Source organism: Octodon degus, unplaced genomic scaffold (assembly GCF_000260255.1).
Source record: "Octodon degus isolate 3935 unplaced genomic scaffold, OctDeg1.0 scaffold00073, whole genome shotgun sequence".
Classification (NCBI taxonomy): Eukaryota; Metazoa; Chordata; class Mammalia; order Rodentia; family Octodontidae; genus Octodon; species Octodon degus.
In genome coordinates, this window is record NW_004524649.1 from 9788548 (window position 1) to 9810390 (window position 21843).

At 40.3% G+C, this 21843-nt stretch overlaps 1 protein-coding gene across 1 annotated transcript in view; it reads right to left on the bottom strand.

Annotated features, from left to right (window-relative positions):
- Positions 1–21843, bottom strand: part of Macrod2 (MACRO domain containing 2) — a 1506514-nt gene that overhangs the window by 166168 nt on the left and 1318503 nt on the right. The window contains exons 9-10 of the mRNA XM_023720132.1: positions 20431–20472; positions 13490–13573 (exon numbers count right to left, since the gene is read on the bottom strand). Of these exons, the coding sequence (XP_023575900.1) occupies positions 13490–13573; positions 20431–20472 (126 nt within the window). The remainder of the gene's footprint in view (positions 1–13489; positions 13574–20430; positions 20473–21843) is intronic.

Sequence of the window (21843 nt, forward strand, 5' to 3'; positions counted from 1 at the left end):
GGGCTCTGAGAAAATGTGCCACCAATCAGACAGCACTGAGACCCCTGTGTAGTAGATCATGTGGAGTGGTGATACCACGCTAGAGGGTTCTTCACGAAGCTCTAGTTGTGCCTGTCTTCAGCTGTTGGAGTCTTCCCACCTCAGGGTTCAGGCTAGTGAGGAAAAAGAACTTCTGCAGGACTTTATCACTAATGTCTGAGTTGCCTTTGCTGACATGGGATGGATTAGAGCCAAGATATCCCTGTGGAGCATGGCTGAGTTTGCATAGGTATGGGCACAATAGCTGTCATTATGCCAATAAGTTTTAGGGTGATTTGTTGAGGCATCCATAGAAATCTACCTGGGATAAACATTGCCTCCTTTTGTGAACTTGTGTGAAAAAGGCATCCAGGAGCCTGCTTGCCAAGGTAATTTGGATATATTTAGAGCTAAGAAAGAGAAACCCCAAGTATCCAAGGGCTTAAGATGCTGGGGATTAATCTGTAAACACAAATTCATGCATTGACAATGAAAATGCAAATGAGTGAAAAATAAGAGAAAACCAAACCACTACCACAAAGGTTCATTTTAAAGAATACTGCTGTTAAGTAATGAAAAGAAGAGCAAGACTCCAATAAGCAGAGATAAAGGAGTGAGACTAGACTGTGATTCAGGAGACTGGAACAGGAGGCTAAGTCAGAGAAGGGAATCAAGGTTCCAATAGGAAGAGATTAAGGGCTCCTGTAGGAAGAAGGGGCAGTTGCAAGGGTGTGAAGGGTTTAATGAAGAAGTGCTTTAAAGGATGTGGACAAAATTAGTGAAGCAATAAAGAACATTGAAGATCTCCAGGGCTAGCAATGGAGAGGAGCCATCACTCTCCCTAGTTCTAAGAAAGAGGGAGGCAAACTCAAGCAATAGCTAGAGAAGGAGAGGGCCAACAGCAAGGCCAGTGTCCTGAGGAAGACAATTACTGCTCTCTGGCTTAAGGACCAAAGCAAGGAAATACCCTTAAGGCTTTTTCCTCATCACCCTCCCATATCCTATGAAGACCTCTATTCTAGCCTATGGCTTTTCAGCCGGGGGCAAGTGCATTCATTGTCAGGACAAGACAACAAACAAACAGCAAACTCCACAAAGCTCAGTTTTATTACCCTTCAAATGCCCAAAGTGCATAAACACTGCCTATATTCATTACATTAAAATTCTATGATTGAGGTTGAGACAGGAACAATGGTGTCTACAGAGCCTTCTTTTTGTGTGTGACAATGAAAAGATAATTGAGAAAGACTGGTTACACCATACAAAGTTTGAGGACAATCTAGATGGAAAATGAGGACTGTACACACAGGGATGTTATTCAAATTCTTCTTGAGCTCTAGTCTTTAGATCTCTGTATCTATACATAAGAACCGATGACAGTTATAATGGGAATCATCTAGCCAATCAGGAAAATCAGCAAAATGACTTTCACAACAATGTCTTGCCAGTATAGAAATGACCTTGGTCACATATGCATTTTAATATTCATGAAAAAATGTGGATAACAGTTTAAGGTTATGCATACATATGCATGTGAACCCCTTGCTAACTTGTTAATTGCTATTATACAATGAATAGACAAAATTTGACAACTGGACAGAATGAAGTCATTTTGAAAGCTTCAAAACTGAACTGATTGTGATGCTCTCATGCAGTACTGCACTGGGCTTTACTGTGGAAGTTTTAGCTAACAATTGGCCAACTTGCTGTCTTGCTTATCATTATAATGGAAAATCAGTCCAAAAGAAGAGGGTCCCGGTAATTGGAAGGTCATGGAGAAAATGGGGCCATGTGAGTTGGTTCCCCATATGTGAACCCCAAGATCAGCTGACCAGTGTGTTTTAGATAATGTTTCTCAACTAGTAACCCACCTATCTACAGTGGAGATCTGGTTCCTAATTAATTTCTCCAATTAAAGTAACCAACACTCCTGGAAGAAATGGTGGATGCCAGGTCCAGGACATAATCATAATCCATTGAATGGAATAGGAGTCATAAGTCCCTAATAGTATACATAAATGCATTATCAAGCAAGAAAATTCTATGAGAAATTTGCATGGTTTCAGCAGATCTTTCTATAATATAGTCCTGCATGACAGAGCCACACAGTTGAGGCACCTCTCAGATACCACCTTATTATAATCAGAATGAACATTACTGCAATGGGACACATTGAAATCATTCACAGCTTATAGAATGCTGTAAGGAAAACACAAAAGCATTCCTGTGGTCCTCCTACCAAGATGCGCCACTTGAATCCAGCGTTGGGAAAACACAAGAAAAAACCAAACTGCCAACACTCTACAATATAATGGATCTGTAATCAAAAACTCTAAAGAATCTTGATGTCAAATTAGGCAGAGGAACTGTTCTATACTAGAGGAACTAAACAGGTGCCACAACAGGATGGACCTTTTGGGTTTGAACTTTTTGGTTTGGGACCTTTTGGTTTTGGATCTTTTTGTGATACAGGCTATCATTTGAAAAACTGGTGCCATTTAAATAGGGTTTTGAAATTAGGTGGTACTAATGTATCATGTTCTGATTTTGATGTTTCCTATTACGTTGATGTATGAGAAAGACCCATGTTCGTACTGCATGGTCAGTAAAATATTTCAGGATGAGAGCTATCAGGCTAGCAGCTTATTCTCAGTTTGGGAAAAAATATTATATTTGCAAATTTGTTCTAAGTTTGAGATTGGCAAAAAAAAGATCACTAAAGCAACATGCTTGAGAAATCCAGTGCATCCAGGTAACATGCAGCTTTTTGACTTGGTGAGGCCTGGGAATTGGTACACAGATCTGCATTTTCAGCATTCACCACAGTGGCTGCTTAAGACCAAGGGACTGACAAGTCCCCAAAGAGAAGCAGTTTGCAACTGTTCAGCAGTACTCAGCAAAACCGCTCAACTTTTGCCCCACATTCCTGTACCAGCCTTCGAGCCCTCCACCCCTTTCCTCCCAAACTTTTCTCCTGCCAGCAGCAAAGACTGTTAGAAGCCAAGGGTGAATTCTCAGGATGGAGAGATGGAATATGACTGGAATAAATCTACTAACATTTTCACCCTGGGAGAATATGGTATACCGGTTTTGTGGGCATCATTCCTTAGGCAGGGTGATCCCTAGAGGTGAAATCATTCCCTGAGATGGCCTCTGTTGGCTGCAGAGGACAAGACTTCGGCAAGAACAGGCTGGATTGAGCTAGGCATTAGGAGCGTGTGGCCTGCATCCAGGTAATTTAGTGTAGGTGGACAGTTTTAAGACTCTCTCTGGCATAGTAAGAAGCACAACTTTGTTACAGTAGAAAATTGAAATTTTGAAATATAATGGCAAAATTCCTAATGTGAAAATCCAATAGTGTTCAAAAAGCAATTCTTCTCCTTAAAGACAAAAGAAACAAAATCTTCCTTTGTTAAAAAAAATTAGTACCCAATATTATAAGCCCTCAAATGTCATATTGGCACGTTGCCTGTGTTGGAACAAATCGCTGTAAAGCTTAAACTCTATAAGCCCAATGAACGAGTTTTCAATAAAATAAAAGGAAAGGTATCTGAGTGACTCACTCTTTAACCTTGGTTCTAGAAATCTAAATAAATGAATGGTTAAATACATGTAGTTTCATCTATAGACATCTGCAAGATTTAAAGAGAAGTATCTTTAAATACCCTAACATACCCTGAAAATTTGCTTTGGTTTTAAAATACCTAATTTAGTATCATCTTTCATGAGTTCTCTAGACAATTTCTGAGGAGCTTTAAAAGAGAATTTCTCATATGTGAAAGGAGAGGATTGGCCTGGATGTTCTCAGAGGTCCCCTTGGCTTTTAAAAGCATAATTCAGGTTATGAATTAGAGATGTAAATATTTACTGGGCATGAAGGAAAGAGCTCATAAAGGGTCCATTCTTGTTAATATGATGGATATGTGGAATTACAGAATTTGATATTTAAAAGGGAACTTAGGTATTGGCTTCAGGATCAGATCAAACACTTAAGGGATAAAAATATAATACAGGTGTTCAAATTTCTGTTTCAGGGCTTTTTTTCCAGTGCCTTTTGACTGTTTTCTCCCCCAGGGCCTCATTCTGGTGTTTTCCTTCCTGATCTTGGCAATCACAACATTCATATTATTAGCATTTTTTATGTTTTACTTTTTTTTCCTTACTTATGAGAATTTTCTTCATTTCACTTTGGCTTAATTGGAAGTTTGGCCTCTGGGAGGGCCAGCATGGCCATTCTCATTAGAGGAGAGCAAGAGGTACCAAAATAGCCACAAGGAAGGATATAAACTGTGAGGATTTCTTTTTCGCATGCTTCTGAATTACATATAACCAGGTATAACTTCTTGATGCAGTAGTTGTGGAGAGGATGTAAAGACTAATCTTTGCCACTTCTCTGTCTTTCACATGTCATATCTAGTAGGTTTAGTGAATTTTGCTGTTTTCCCCTGAGGGATATGTACAGAGTTAGGCCAATTTTCACTCTGTCCTTTCACTGCTACTTGGGTCTGCCATCCTTTATCTGTTGCTCCAATAAACATCACCATTCTTCTGCCTCTGTACCATTAAAGTCTTTTCTGAACACAAAAACTGAAAGGTTCCTAAGCTGTAAGTTAGAACATGACCTTACTTTGATTAAACTATTTTATTTCCATTATATTGGGAGAAAAAGGCATAACTTTTATAGCAGCCAATACTACACAAAGCATTGGTCCTAAAAATAGATTCCCCAAGCTTGGGTATAAATATCACTTGGAAAATTATTGGAGAGGCCATTTTTGGGTCCCTGCAAACTTACTAAACCAGAAACTTTGGGAACGGTGTGCTACACACTGACTCTCACATGACCTCAGACAATTCTAAGGCATACTAAGGTGTGGGACCTACCCTCTATGGGGCTGTACCACAGTGACCTCTCCCTTTCTTCCTTCTCTTGCTCAGACTGTAGCTATCACACTGTCTTCATGTTCTTAGAGTAAGCTGGGGTAGTCTCTCACTTGAGCCTTAGCATTCACTGTTTTGGTGTTAGCATTCTCCTGAAAGATTCTTTCCCAAGAGAGCAGCTTCAGCTTTGTTGGCTCCTTAATGTTCTTCAGGTCTATTCTCACTCATCAATAAGCAACCAGTGAGGTGTAGGACACCAGGAGCCTTTACCCATATGTCTTGTAATTCGCCCAAGTCTACCCCACACTCATACACACATGGTACGCCCTTTCTCCTCTTCCTGGCTTGCACTTCGTCAATGACACTTGACTTGGGATCTCTCATGAAGTTTCAGTCATAATGTCATACAGGTCTGTGGGCGTCTGAAGACTTGTCAGGGACCGGAGGTCTGATTGACTTATAAATGGGTTCTGGCTGTCAACAGAAGGCCTGAATTACTCATGGCACTCATGGTTTAGATCTAAAATGGATCCTCAAATTAACCAGTTTAGAGGTGAGACCTAAAGGAGAGGGAGAGTCCCTGGGGGTGTGACTTGGAAGTGTGTTTTCCTGCCCCTGGATCCTCCCTACTCTGTCTGCTTTCTGGTTGCACTGCAGTGAACACTTTTCTTCTGTCAGTTTTTCCGCCTTGCTGTTTTGCCTTGGGAGCAACAGGCCAGCGTCTGAATCCACTGAAAGTGTGAGTCAAATGCACCTGTCCTCCTTTAAATTGTAGGTGTTGGATATTTTGTCCCAATGAGGGGAGCATAACTAAGACAAACACCATCACTGTGTAAGACTCCAGAGTGCCCCATTACACTGCATTCTAGCTATGTGGAGATTTCTGGTAACATGGCTCTATGTGAAAATCATTTTGACTTTGCAGAGCTCTGAAAGGACTTTAGTAAACCCCTCAGTGTTCTGTCAGCCACATTTTGAGAACCACTGAACCAGAGCAACAAGACCACAGGAAATTACAGCAAGACTCATCCTCAGAAGAAAGAGGCTTGTTCACAGAATCTTGCTGGAAGAGATCTCAAGGGCTGATCAGTGAATGCTCCCTTGGCAAAGTCTGACCTGATAATACTAAGAGGACACTTCCTCCCTAATTTGACTGTGTTGTTGGGGTTCAGAGGTAGGGAGAGGAAGGTGCAGAAGAACTGTAAGGTAAAATTATGTACATGTTGGGAATAGCCTAATTTCTTGACTTGAAGAAGTATTGAGACCAGGAAGAAGAAGATATTTTGTTGGAAGTACAGGAATTGGGGACAGAAAGTATTGCATTTGGCTAGGGAGTGTGTGGGGAAGGGAGGTGGACTTAAGACATCTAGTGACCTAAGAGAGAAAGGATAGAAAAACCTAGAAAGACATGAGGTGGAGTCAATGCACTGTCAATCTTCATTATCTGCAAAATATTTTGTTCATATTAAATGAAATTTCAAAGATTGATAATAAAGTTAGGTGAGTATTTTGGTGGGAGAGCATTTCCTCCTCAGACTCATACATTTAGTCTGACTGGATCTTCTAGCCAGGAAATGAGCTAAGTGAATCTATGTAGCATCTTGTTTATTCCCATAGTCCCATAAAGCAGGGTTTTCTCTTCCATTTAATGCATGAAATAAACAAATCTTAGATTAGAAAAGCTGAACTAGTAAGAAGTGCAGCTTAGACAATGGGGACTTCTACCCATACCCTAGTGGAATGGTTTTGGAATGGTAAGGTCCATATACATTATCATTAACCTAGTACCACTCCAAGAATGAAAGGGAACGTTGCCAACAAATGACAGTGAAGAACACACGAACTGGTATGGCTCCTGGTTGAGTGGGTCCCATAGCTGCTTTTCCTAGGTAGATTCAAATCTTTGCACTCTGGAAAATGCCACTACACTCACAGTTCTCTAAGTCCCATTTAAAGTCTATGAGCTGATCTTGAAGCCCGGCTCTCCGGTCATGCCCATGATTCTTTAGTGGGTAAATATGGACAGAAATCCCAGTTCGTAATAGCTTGCTGGATTTTTCTTCTAATTTGTGACAGAGACTGACTCAGAATGGCCCTGGACCGAGTAGACTACAGAGTATAATTAAAGCAAGATGATGGCACAGGCCTTTACTTATTTCTGATTCTCCTCATGGAAATTTATGTTCTCCTTGAATTCTTGGTATTTTAAGATCTAGAAGATAAAACAAAGGTTTTCTTCATGAGGAATCTGCTTTTTTCTCATTACTGCTTTTTTTTTTTTTTCTTAAAATGTGGTCAATCACTAAGCTTGTTTGAGTGATGGCGAAGTCAAAATCATGACTGCCTGATTTTACCCTTCACTGCACTTGTCAAAAAAATTAAATTAAAGATCATGCTTATGAATATAATGCATGAACTGCTGCATGGCATTCTGAAAGATAGAATGTCCCTTCTGTCCAGCCACTCACAAAACAGCATGTCATACGATATTTTAATATGCAGAGGATGCAGTAGAGCAGAGAGGCAATTCTGCTTCTCAGGAAATATGAGGTACATTCTAAAAATGGTTCATGTATTCAGAAAAATATATTTTAGTAAAATTACTTATAACTCTAATAGTAACATAGGAGCCTTCAAACTACTATAATGCTTTCTAGTTTTCAAAATGTTTACACACATAATTTCATCTGATAAATGAGATCATAAATAATTTAAAGTGTACTATAGGGCTCTTTGATTTAATATTGAAAGGGCATGGATTTCTAAAGAATGAGTATCCCATGTATAACTGTTAAATATTCTGTGCAAAGGCAATTGTAGAATTCAAGTCAAGATTCTGGTGCTTTTGTAAAAATATGATGAGAAAGTGACATTCATTATCAAAAGCCAATGGAGCCTTTAGGGACCCACATGTGAAGAAAATGATTGTGCCAAACATGCTACTAAACTTGTTTTTTTTTTTTTTTTGGGGGGGGTATTTTAGGGAAGGGTCTACAGGGTGTTTAGGTCTCAGTACTAGATCAGACTCATAGTGATCCACCTGTTTACAGCCTTCCAAGAGCTGGGATTACAGGTGCATGGCACCACGTCCAGTCTCAATTGCCATCTCATTGAGCCCCAAGGGTGGGGCTGGCACGGCAGGCCCGGGGATCAAACTCCCGGACCCTGCACCTGCTTGCAGGAGCTTTAATCCTCTGAGCCATTAGGCAAGCCCTACTAAACTTGTTAGGATAAAGTGTGCTTAGTTTTTTTAATGAAAACATTTTTAAAAATTTTATAAATATATAATTATTTATTCCAGAGATGTATATTCAGCTTGCCTTAGTTTAGAAAGTGTTAAAATTATATAAAATCTGACTCTGACATACTACAATTTTTCAATATGATTGTTAAGGTTAATTGGATGTTTATATTTCCCAATTATGTATTATGTATATATATCCACGTATGTGGATATATATGTATTTAAGTTTCTGTGCATATGCTAAATCAATCAATTATCTATCTATCTATCAATCAATATCTGAGTGTTGAATCCATGATCGAGTTTGTGCCTTCATAAAAAAAAATTCTTGGAGACTAGAAATGATGAAAACCCTGAATTGAATTGTAAGAAGACATTGAATGCAGGGTTGGCAATCACAGATGGTCTGGTCCAGATAAACTGTTTTATGGGAACATAAATCAGAGTTGCCTGGAGGACTGCTAATAATGCAGACTCCTGGGTCCCACCTCAGGTTACTACTCCAGCTTTCTTGACACTAGGTCACAGAAGTTTTACTCTAACAAATTTCCAGATGACACTGATGATGTGCACTGGAAATTTTTCTTTGAGGACCAACCCAGGTAGAGTCTGGGTTGAAGGAGCCCCTCGTATGAAGACTAGAGGGCTCTGTGCTTGGGTCATGGGGACAAAGAAACTTGCCCCTGTCAGCACACATCCTTCAATGTGGGTGTAAGGACTATTGGAAAGAAAACAAAAACAAATCTCTGAGGTATTTAAGGGATTCCAAATTGGTACCATCTTTAGGTATTTCAGAAAAAGATAGAAAATTAGCCCTTGAATCAACTTCAAAAAACACTCAAAAATAAAAATTCAAGAAACATGGCAACGGAATAGACAAAGTTCAGAAGGCAATGATGAATGGTGGCTTTGCAGAAATAATAAAGTGCAGAATCAGAGTCGTCAAATTATGGAAATTTTAGGTGCAGATTATTCTAAAAAGACATACACACATGCAAAAAAGAGATTACCAAAGCAAACAGAAAAAACAGATATATTAAAAATAACTGACTGGGGCTGGTGAGATGGCTTGGTGGTCTGGAGCACCTGCTTGGAGCAAGCTTGACAAAGTGAGGGGACCGCGGTTCAGTCCCCCAGCACCACATGCCAGCTGGGGCCGCCCCCTGGTGGGCTGGGCTGGCTGCACGCGCGCGCACACACACACACACACACACACACACACAAAATAAATAAATAAGTAAATAAAATTAAAAAAAAAAAAACTGACCACCAGACTGAACAAGTACCTCTCAACAATGACAGAATTAACAGGATTGTTGGAAAATATCTTTAAAATATTCCAAGAAAATTATTATTATTATTATTATTATTATTATTAATGTATTTGGTGCAGTGTCTGCAGGGTCTACAGGGTCTCACTACATAGACTGGACTCACAGTGACCCTCCTGTTTCAGCCTCCCACCCGCGGAGATTTCAGGTGCACACCATCATGCCCTGTCTTAATCACTGTCTCAGTGCTCCCTGGGGGCGGGGCGGCACTGCGCGCCAGGGATTGAACCCTGGCCGCTGTGCTCTGCCTAAGCAGGTTCTTTAGTCCACTTAGCTATCTGGATGGCCCCATTCCAAGAAAATTATTGCTCACTTTGAATTTTTACCCAGAATTATTGCTTTTGCAACTTACAAATAGAGGTCAATACCAATATTTTCAGGCAAACAAAGCTAGAGGGACCTTCGCTGCAGAAGCAGCTGAATTTCTACTGAAGGATGGAAGAAAGAGTGTGTGAAAGCATGGTCTGTTAGAGGTGTTAAGTTTTCTATAATAAAACTCTTTCAGTCTCTTATTTGGTGAAGTAAAAGGAAGGGGTCTCAATTGTTGGGAGCTTGAATTAGTGCCAGTGACAGTAAGCAGGTGTTATGGTTTGTGGCTAGATGTCCCCAGAAGCCTCATGCTGGCATGGGACACAGGCTTTCAGGGGTGGCTGAACCTGGAGTTTGTGATCGATCCATGGCCCAGTGCTGGGAATAAGGTTGTGAGCAGCACAACTGCCCTAGGGCAAGTAGCCTGCATACATTATGAAGGACAGAAAGATGCTTGTCCCTTCCCTCTCTCTTCCTTGTCTTACTACAATCTGCCCACTGTGAACTGTTCTATGCCATGCTACCTTGCCTTGGAGCAGGCCAGTTATGGACTGAGACCTCTACAAACTGTGCTAAATAAAACCTTTTTCCCTTAGCTTCAGGTGTCAGGTATCTTGTCTCAGCAATGAGAAGAGTTCTTAAAATACCAAGCTGTTACCAAACAATTCTGTCTGCGGCATGCTGAGTCCCAGAGAGCACTATCATTCATACCAGATGATGGTGGAGCAGTGGTCTGAAATTATTAATAGGTTCATTATTAGTAGTTCATGATATTGCAGAGTGTTGAAGTATAAAATTATAATCAAAATAATAAAAACAAAACTTCACTTTGAAAAGTTCACCACAGGGAAAACAAAAAAAGGTTAGAAATTGTTAAATTCCTAATTTTAATGTTCAGTATTTCAGCAAGATATTTACTAAAGTAATAAGGATTCATTTGAGGCCGTGATGCTGGCAATATTTTCTGTTTTTTTTTTAAATAATAGTTCCAATTTCCAGAAAAGAGAAAGGGAAAAGGAATAGATAAGCTTTGTCATTTCTAGAAGAAAAAAATTGAGACAGTGTGTGACTTTAACAAACTGCTTATACTTGGGCAAGTTAAAAAGCCATTTGTAACCTGTACCGTTAAAAACTGTGCAGAAGAAAATTTGAGCATATGGTCTCCAAGTTCTTCTGGATTGAAACATAGTTATTATGATTATACATGTTGGAAAATCTAGATAAGTTTGTCTTCTAGGACCCTTTTGAGAATGTGTATGTAAGGTAAACTCAGGCAGTGAGTTTGTGAGAAGCAAGGCAGAGAAAGTTGAAGGAAGAGAGGAGTTAAATGAGGACAAATGACAGAATATTGAGCTGAGCGATCCATAATAAGCTTCTTTTGCTAAAAAAAAGAAAAAAGTGAGAGAGATAAACAAACTAGAAAAACTGATAGATATCAGATAGGAGGCAGCCCTAGACTGGTCGTCCCTGCGTCTGCCCAGGGACTTGGACTCCATCTGCATACCCAGTAGGAAAGCATGACTGTAACTCTCTGTACTATGACAGGAAGTGAAAGGTATAGAGTGGCACAGTGCATGAATTCAGGTACATAAGTTATTTTGTCAAAATAAAAACACCAATACACAATAAGCACCCTATCGTGAACCATCTGCTGTAGCCGGTGAGCCTGTGCTCCTTTTTCACTCCTTCCTCAGTAATTTCTACTATTTTATTTGCCTTTGAAGCCATCTTCAGAACAAAAGCACAGTTCTTATGTTTCTGGAGAGGGCCTAAATGCCTACATTCCATCATGATACCACTGTCAGACTGTCTTGATAACATACCTGCAGTTTTCACATTTCCACCTGAGACTTCCTGATTCATGGCAGATTCACAGAGCACATATTTAGAGGAGAAGAAGCTAAATAAAGTGACTGATTTAGGAAGTAAAGGAAAGGGCCACATACTGTAAGGAGTAACTCGGAAAAATTCCCTTCATAATTGAAGGTGACAGAACTGCTACAGTTTATTGCTAACTCCTGAGGCTCAGTAGCAACTGCAGACTTAGACTCTGGGCAACCACCTCCCACACAGGCTACACAGTGGATGGGAGCCACTCATCAAGGTGGTGCCTCTCTACAGAACAGATGTTGCTTTGTCCTTCATTTGTGTCCTAAACATGGTCTTCAAAAATTATCCTAGAAAGGACTTCGATATAGAAACCTGGACATCCTGTCTACTGTCTCCCTCATACACTAACCAAGCTCACCATCTTGCATTTGGGAGAGCTGCTGGCCTCTTTGTGCTTGCAAGTCTGCTTTCTCTAACACGAGCTTCCTGGGCTGCTTACACCCAGACAGCTGAGGACATCTTGATTTGCTCGTGAAGGAATAGAGGTCAAGTATTTTAGATTCAACAAGGGGCCAGAGTGAGCAGATGCTGTGTTTTATTGGCATTAGGAATAAAGCTAATGTTTGGAATTCCACCTCTTCCAGCCTTATCTTCTCTTGGTAGTTCTGATCCAAAGGAGGGCATCAGTAGTGTCTTTACTTATCCCCTGTAGCCCAACACACACACTGATAGTGTACTGCTATGGGAGCATGGGTATCTTTTTAAAGAAGCTCCTGCTTTGACAGAGGTTACCTGAGAGCACTTCGAGTTGTATTTTGGGGATCCACTACAGCACTGTGTCCATACCAGTGCTTCCTTCTTCCTATGATGCCTGATGGCAGTCACTAATCAAGGGCCCAGCTATTCCTGCTCGACACAGGTCTCTCTCTATGGTCAGTTAGACTTTCTGGAGGAACTGGGCCAAGCCAGACTTTCTGAAACTGCTGCATTCTGAGGATGTTCCTAGCTAATACTCTGTCTTGCTCTCTTCATGAATTCCAGCTCAGTCTGCTTCTCCTTTGCCTTTGACCCTAACAGGCACCCATCCAATAAACACTTTTCACTTCTACCTCCATGGTGCCATATTTCTCCCTCAACACCCACGCTGACAACATCAGTACAATCATACTCTTCATTTCACTGAGGAAGAGCTGCAATTCCAGACAAGAAAGTAGAATACATAAATATGCTCACTTTCAGAAGTTGATTTATACGCTTGAGATTGAGGTTCATTGGGTAAAATACCTCTCCCCATATTTTAAAAGTAAATGTGAATAACATATTTGAATGACAATATCATTTCTTCATAAAGGTGAACCTAGTTAGACCTGTCCACCAGTTGCAAGAATAAAAAGATATCCTGGCTTCTAGAAAATAAAAGAGAACAATAAAAATGGGAAACACTTCCAGCACCCACTGCTAAGATTTGATTCTGAAAAGACTGCTATCTGTGAGATAAACAAATTATAGCAATAAACATAGCTGCCACGCTGACCACCACGAATAACTCTTGACTTTCACTTTCATGTGGTTTAAAAACATGGCTTTTAAGTATTGCCTACAATTTCTTGCTCCGCAGAGATGGAAAATATGTCAGATGAAGAAAATGGATTTTTAAAATTCATTCTTTTACCTAACAACAATCATAACAACAACCTCAAATCTGATTTTTACATCCTCAAATACACAGGATAATAAACATATCAGGAAAGGATAATAGTTTCTCTGTGATTTTTGAGCCCTCAGGAATGTGTGAACATGAAAGTATACACATAATTTAAAAGTTAAATGAAGTTATTTTCATGGTATCATTTTCTGAAGGAAAGATAGGACTTACCTTCGCTGGAGTCTTTTGAACATTCTGGTTTCTTTGCTTTGCTCTTCTTGTGGGGTGGAGAGAGACCTTTCGGCTCTAGCCCTTCTGGAAGAGCAAAGATTGAATATATTCTCATTTAAATATTTACTAGTGTGGCTTAAAATTGTGTTGAAGTTTAAAGATGTTTTCTTCTTAGTAACTCCCCTCACACATACACATACTGAGTCATAGTTGCAGTTTCATCTGTCATCATGCCTGAGCTAAATTTTGGCAAAGACCTGTGATTCTCCCACCTACATATACTTAAACTTAAGGCATGAGCTTAAAAATTGTTTTGTAGACATCATTAATAACTCATACAAAAGTTAAATCAAACACAAGCAGTTTACCATTCTCTAGAGGGCTACCCCAAATTATTTCATTTTCTCTAAGAGAACATGACTTAGAGCCTCATGGATTAATCAACACTTGGCATTGCATATTTCCTGTTGCCCAGCCCTCAAAGTAGAACTGGATGAAAGGCAAAGTCATCTCACTTTTGAGGGATGGACTGGGGCTTGAAATTATCTTGCCCCTTTAACAGGCTTCCTTAGCAATACAGAACTTAAATTTCCATGTGTCCTCAATTAACCTGTGCGCTCCCCAATTTCACCGCTACTCCTCCAAGTCTATCCATGATGGCTTCTAAAGTGAACCCTACACAGTTTTAGGAAAACGTCTCTAAATCCATTATGTTCAGATGTAGCACATTTTGTTAGACATCAGTTCCTATATCCAGCCCTAATCTTTCCACTGAGTCCAAGATCAATTGCCTACATAGAGTCTTGCTCTGGATTTGAAGTTGGATGTTTTCTTGGGCCACTGCATATGGTTCCTCTGTCCTTGAGCATCACTTTCTGTCTATGCTCTGGGACATGAGACCCTCTGGACTGCATAAATGAATTCTATAGCTATGTCCAGCCAGTGGGATGCCAAGAATTTTGGCTTTTTAGAATCTTCAAGTCTTCTCATGTTGCTGTATCCTTCAGCCCAAAGTCAGAACCCCTAACAGTTCAACCTTCTCCACTTGGTCCTCCTTCTAGCCCTATGGCTTCTTTTTATCTAATTCCCATCCAAGCATTTAGCACTTAACACCATCCAGAGCAGTATCCTTCAGGTCTGCAAACCTCCCCACTATGCCACACCTCAAGCAATGGATGATATACTGCCCATGAAGGAATTTACACCCAATTCCTCCTCAGTTACTTTTCTGTACCAAGCAATCCCATAGGCTTTGCTCTACTTGACTCCACACACTCATTTCCTGTGCTCAGCCCTTATGACATCACAACCATCCAAACTGGCAACATCTCTTCCAGCTTTCAATAATAGCCTAAATTTTAGCCTCTAACCTCCTGCTAGCTCTCTTCCACACAGAGGCAAGTATGACCTTTCAAAATATTAATCAGATCATGTTGCTTGCCTCTTTAAAAATCATTACTTATAATAAGAGCCTAATCCAATTTCACAGCCTGGCACAACATGTCTCTTGGGCCCAGCTCTGGCTCTACCTATATCTTACACTTGCTCTTTGGCTCTAGATTGATTCGCTTCCTTTGCATCCCGTAGTCATAGCTAGGCTGGCTCCTGCCTCAGGACATTTACACCTGCTTCGTAGCCCCTGCTCTCCAATACATATATTCGTATATCCTTCACCCTTGGACTCTCAGATCAAGCCCAGCTCTGAAGAAAACTCTCCCCTGATTGCCTGATCTAAAGGAACCCTACAAAGGCAGTTTCTCTTAAATAGATCACTTGTATCTGAATTATCTTGCTGTTTTGTTTATTTTTTTCTTGTATCCAACCATACCAAGAAGGTTAAATTCTGTGAAAGAAGAAAAAAGCCATTTGTTTTCCCTAAATCCTCTTGCATTCTTGATGCCTGGGACAACCTTAAAATTTTATTTTAAATTTGATTTTATGTTTGCATTGCCCAGGCTTTTAAGGCCAAGATAAAACAGGGCCCAGTCCTAACTCTGCCTCTCTTAGCAGCTACTGTCTCATGCCAGGATTCTAAAATTATGCTGTAGAGTTATGGCAACTCATGTCAGTTTTCCCATTTATTAAAAAAGGAGCAGAACAACAACAAAAAATCCCCTCACTCTTGATAGATGTGCTATTGAAACCGCTGGCGTGGTAGCCTGCAAAGGTTTCAGGAATGGGCTAGGTTCTCTGTGGCTGCAAGTCAGTCACATCTCAAGTCATTACCATGGCCAGAGTGAGAACCTTTGCCAATGACTACATTAGCGACCCCCCCGACTTCTGTCACCAGGTGTGAGATGTATGTTGACCCTTGGAGTGGGTTCAGCAAAAACAGAAATGAGATACGTGGAACAGCTCACTGAGCACAAATACCGGGCTCAACAAGATTCATAAAATGGGCAAGATGACATTTGTGGGCTTCAGGGAGAGGATTCTAATTCTTCTGTGTCCCTGAAAGATGACATCTGCAACTGGGACCAAGAAGAGAGTTTCCAGGCCTGGAAATTCAACTTCCAACCAGCAGGTATTAGGTAATTTGGGCATTTAATTCCTAATTCGTGATTTTCTAACTGAATAGGAATTCTTAGGGAATGAGTAAGATTTAAAATGAAAATGACTCTGCCACATTTTAAGATATTTGAACATCCCTAAAGTATGATATTTCCTTTTTGCAAAAATTTAAAGTGGATCATTAGAGGGTGGGAGGCATATGAATTGCAACATCATCTATGATGTAAGCATTGTGTTATTTTCAACACCCAGCCTGGGCATTCGAATGAAAGTCATTCAGAGTTTTGGCCTCTATGCCCATGTGTCCATTTGTGGCTAGGCAAGGGCAGCTCTTCCACTTGGCCCTCAGGAAGAGCTCATAGAGAATTTTTTCTGCTCCTTCTCCAAACTGACCATGCTTCTCTTTGACAGTAGGTTGCATTTTCTAGGTTGCCCCTGTTCCTCGCAGAGTGGAGACCTGTAGTGTTGCCACAAGCATGGCTTTGTCCCCTGGGGCACTCAGCTGTGTACCCAGAACTGTGTCTTAGCTGCCATAGGTGCTTGCTGATTTTCTCTTCCTACTGGCTCAGCCTGGAACTGATATCAACACTGCCTAGCCATGGGAATGCAAGGGACTGGTGAAACATTTACCATGCTAGGACGCAAGGACTTAGAAGGAGTTCTGGGCATTGAAGTCACTCTCTTTTGCCACTGTCTGACACCATCTGAGGTGTGTCTGTATCTATTTACTCTATGAGTCTGGAGACAGATATGAGAAAATTATGAACTATGAGCTCAGGCAAGGGATCAGGCAAACCTGGTTTCAAATTCTGACTGTGCTATTTAAGCAAGAACTCTTTCTGCTTAAGCCTTGATAATAACACAGAATTACTCACACATAGGAAATGAGTTCATGTGTGCCAGCTGATTGGCACAGAGTACGTGTTTGATTGTAATCTGGCTTAGCAGGGGTGTGCTGATGCAGACCTCCACTGGCTCATACCAATTCACAGGACCCTTTCTTGCCAACTCTCACATTCATTGGTCTCATTTTGGTAGTCCGAAAAAGACCATTGTAGGTGGGTTTCCAGCTTAGAAATCTGCAAACTTTCCATATGAGAGTTGCCTCTATTCAGAGTCAATTTCCATCAACCACTGGTTTTAGCTATTTGTTATTCACTATCATTCATCAGCATTTCTTGGCAGGTTGATTCACTTGAGCGACTCTTCATCAGTGTGGACTGCAATCTTAAAACTACCTCCAGCACTCTTATTTACCTGAGAAGAGGCGATGCATGACAGAGGGATAGGGGCAGAAGTTAACAGTCTTGGAAAGCTGGCTTCAACTCATCCAGAGATTTTTATGAAGCCAGCCTCCACATATATATGGCAGGGCCAGCTGGCTTCCTGGAACCCCACAATAGAAATTCCCCATGATTTGGCTCCCAAATACTAGGAAATGGAGTGTTCAAGCCCATCCTGCCTAAGCAGCTTAAGATCTTGGGGACATTCAGTGCTACCTAGATAGCTGTGTCCAGCTGCTAGAGACAAAACCTTCAGGAAATCTGGGGCAAATAAAATCAGAAAAGATGATCCTACAAATACCCTCAAACCTCAAACATTGTGAAGTTTGCATTAGCGTTAATAATTTTCTTAAAATAACTCAGTAGTTTGGATAACTACTCAAATATCATTATGAAATCAATTCCCTTTGCACAGAGATGTGTACTTATGACACATAGGCACATGACCCATGGCAAGAAAAGCTTTTTATATTGGGTGGTGGGAGGTTAGCACCTCTGCTATTGAGAAATACTACAAGCCACTTCTGCAAGTAGGAGAAACACAAGCAGTGAAGATCAATATTAAATTTGTATATTCTAATCTGTAGAGAGTGACCATTTAAGGTCTTTTATCGATTTCAAAGTTCTTTTTAATGCTAGGGCATTCTACGAGGGAATATGAATTGAAATTTTCATAGAAAATTAGCCTTCTGCTTCTCTGTTTACCAAAAGCAAGTGGAGTTCTTTTTTTATGTTGGATTCTTTTAGATGTAGACGCTGAGACAAAGGTTTGAATACAAGCAGTTAATTGAGAGGTTATCCCAGGAAGCATCAGAAAAGGCAGGAGGGAAGTGAGAAAAGAACAAGAAGGCTGCCAAAACTGGGTGTATTAATGAGCAAATCTCACTGGGAGTCAGGGAGTGTTTCCACTGGAGAGCTTGGGGGATGGTATAAACTCAGGATGCCCAGTACCAAGCCACTAGCTGCACATTACTGATGAGTACTTGAAATGCAGCTAGTCTCATTTCAGTTGTGAATGCAAAATACTCACCAGTGTCAAAGCCCAAGTATTGAAATATCAGATTAACTATCTGATTGAAATGATATCTATAGATGATACACTGGAATTATAATATTTTGGATTATGGCAGTATAAAAATACTGTCAAAATTAATCTCACTAGTTTCTTTTTTAAATGCAACTACTAGAAAGACTAGAATTTTACAGGAGGCTCACATTGTATATCCTCAGTTATATATTTGAGGACCGAATTACATTTCATGGACAGTACTGGACTAAAACTTGCCTCACATGTGTCCTACCATGCTTTTGATCACCAGCTCTTGTCCACTACTGATGGCAGGGCTGCTTCAGATAAATCATTACCCTGGTACTTTGAATTTGCTTTCATGGGTAGAGATAAGCAGAGCTGTGAGGACTTTCCTTAGAAAGTTGATATTGTGAAACAGTGGCAGCCCAAGGGACGTGGGTAAGGTACCAAGGGCTACTGGTGGTGTCCCTCTTCTGTCTCCTTCATCCTGCTTCTGAGTTGCTGGACCTCTACTTCTCATGCTCTCTGTATCTTCTGTCTTTGCAGGGAGCAAAGAGGAAGCTTGCAAATCAGTTGCACTTGGATGAGAGGAAGTATAAGCTCACATCATTGTTTCAGTGAACTTTTATAAAGAAAAAGAACTGATGTTATTTTTGCATGAAGACAGTGAATGGTAAGGGTCAGGGAGAGAAATTTAATTCAACAAGGAGCAGTCCTCTTTTTACCAACCCTTACCAAGTGTGACCAACCACATCAAAATTTAAAGAGCTCCCTATTTGCACAGCTGCTTAGACTCGCATTGTCACTGCTTTGTAGGGGGCTTTTGAAATTGAGTGAGAGGGACAACAAAGAATCTTTAAAATAGCTATTTTAGTTTTGAAGCCAATCTCTTTTCAATGGCTACAGCAGTGTGTTTGTTGAAATGGGAAATATGGGGGTGTTAACTATAGAATTAAATTCTATATTCTTCCAATATTTGTTAGAATAAGAGAGAAAAGAAGCAATAATTTATTGAATCTTCACTGTGGGTCAAGCATTGTGACAAACATTTAAAGTATGTATCTCCTTCAGTCCATCAAGTGAAGCACTGTAGGGGTCCTTAATGCTGTCAGAAGTGTAAAATAAGGTTTAAAGAGAGGACACTTTCTGAAGGTCAGTCAGCAAGTGGTGTAGTTACACTTGAATCCAGATCTAGCAATTCTTGGATTCGTTGTCAGGAACATATGGAGTGACCTTAGGCCAGAATCCAGGGTTTTAAGCTTTGGCTTTCCCTCATAAACAGTGGTATTTCCAGAGGAGTTGTCACACACTTTTATGTCTGAGCAGGAGAACATGTCCTCCATACAACATATATTTCCCATAGAGGGCTGCAGTGAAGTTTAGGGCCCACATGTTTTGTGGGGCCACTCCCCATCAAGAGATTTGGTCTATTTTTATTTCCTCTGTGTGTCGGTAGGCTTGTGACTGTTTCAAAAAACAGATCTTCCTGGAAAGGATGCTATGAGGCTTCTAAGTCTGCCTCTGAAAAGGGGTGCAGCTTCTCCCTGACTCATTCTTTTGAGTCAAACGGCTCTGAGGAAGCCTAGGCCACATAAAGGGGTCAGTACAAGGACTTCAGAGAATTGTTCACAACTAAGGCTTTAGCTGGTAGCTGGAAGCTGGAGGCCATCACTGGCCAGCAAGTGAGTGCATGGATTTCCAGGTGGGTCCCACTCCTAGCTGTTGAGACTTCTGGGTGAGCCTCTGCCTGGTGGGACAGGATGATCAGATCATCTCTGCTGTACTATGTGACTTTCTCACATACAAACAGGATATGTGAAGATCATAAGTGGCTGTTTGCAGCACCAGGATGTGTGGGTGATTTATTATACAACTCTATTAACTATGGCATCATGTTATATTTTTTTACCTTAGCTGTCAGGAAGCTCAAAATCCAATTTAAATGTATTAACTGCATTTGCCTGAAGAGTTAGCACAGTGCTTCCTTGTTTTATGACATGGAGCATATATTTTTGTTTTATTAACCTTATTTTGTCTTTTTTGAAAAAATAGGGGTTACACATTCACCAAAAACTGACCCGTGATTATTGCAAGTAATAAGATTAAACACTTAATACCTGATTCTTCTTTCATGTCAACGTCTTCTTCATTATTATCATCTGTTAAAATAAAAGAAGATAAACACAGACCCATATAAAAGCGGCAGACACAAGAATTTTCCATTTGGGTAATAAAATAAAATGAGGAAAAAAACCCAGAAAACAGGCTGTTAAGCTGCTGCACTCAAACCATAACATTCTCCTCTGGGTTCCTCTAGCAGCCTCATTGCTAACAGTGTTCTCCTTCATCCGTTTTCACTGCCACCCTTCAAGGCCAAGCTTAGAGTCTCTGATGGAGGCAAGCAGATGTTAAGGAACTGATAAGAGGTAGGTAAAACAGAGGGAAAATATCTACGAAGTCTCTCTAGAGCATCTGGTGATTCAGGTTTGGATGAACAGTGTTCTTTTTGGTGTACCCTAATTTCAGTACATCTTATATCTGAGCATGAGCTTAAAGGACAATTGGGCTTAGCTCTCCAAAGTGGTCCCTTAACCATCCATTCTCTAGGCATGTGATCTTGGAGGAATTGCTGAATCTCCTGAGGTTCAGATTCATCAACTGTACAGATGGAAAATAATGCCTATTGCTCAAGGTTGTTATCAGGATCAAATGAAATACTATCACGCAAAGCTCTAGGACAGGTACTGAAACATCAATAAATGCTCAGTACTATCTTGAATTACCACAAAATCACAAATCCAGTTACTTATCAACATATGTCTCCCATATGCCCACTTCTAGTTCATGTATTCTACTACAAGAAAGACCATGTCTTATGTTCCTTTGTACCCCTTAGTACCTAATGCCACTTATTTCATATAATATAATCCATAAAGACATTGCCACTGAATGAGCCAACCCCTTCTAACTATGCAGTCTTGGAGTCTTGGATAAATAGCACAAAATAGTATAATGTATACTTCATTTTTTATATGAGAAACAAAGATAATAAAGCTTCCTATAGTTGATTACACATATCAGGAATGAGCACTAAATACTACTTATTGCTTTTATGACATCACTATTATTACTTTCATTACTTTGACAACAATTTACATAGCTTTATTATGGGCAAAAATGATGCAAGGCCCTGATGATACAGATAAATGGTTCCTTTCCTCAAGAAAATCATAAAGTAGATGATATAGAAAGGTAAAAAAAAAAACTGATTAGAGCTGAAAGTCACAGATCCTCTGGTGCACAGCAGAGGTTCTACTGGGGAAATGATGCAAAGCATTTACGTCAGAAAGTCATCAACAGCTCTGCAGAGGAGGGGATTTCATCCAAGTCCTAAAGGGTGCGCTGGATTGAGCAAGTGAAAAAGAATCTGCAGGAAGGATGCTGGCAAGGTAGCTCAGTGGACTAAAGTGTCTTAGACAAGCTTAGGAAAGCACAGGGACCATGGTTCAATTTCTGGCACCACATGCTGT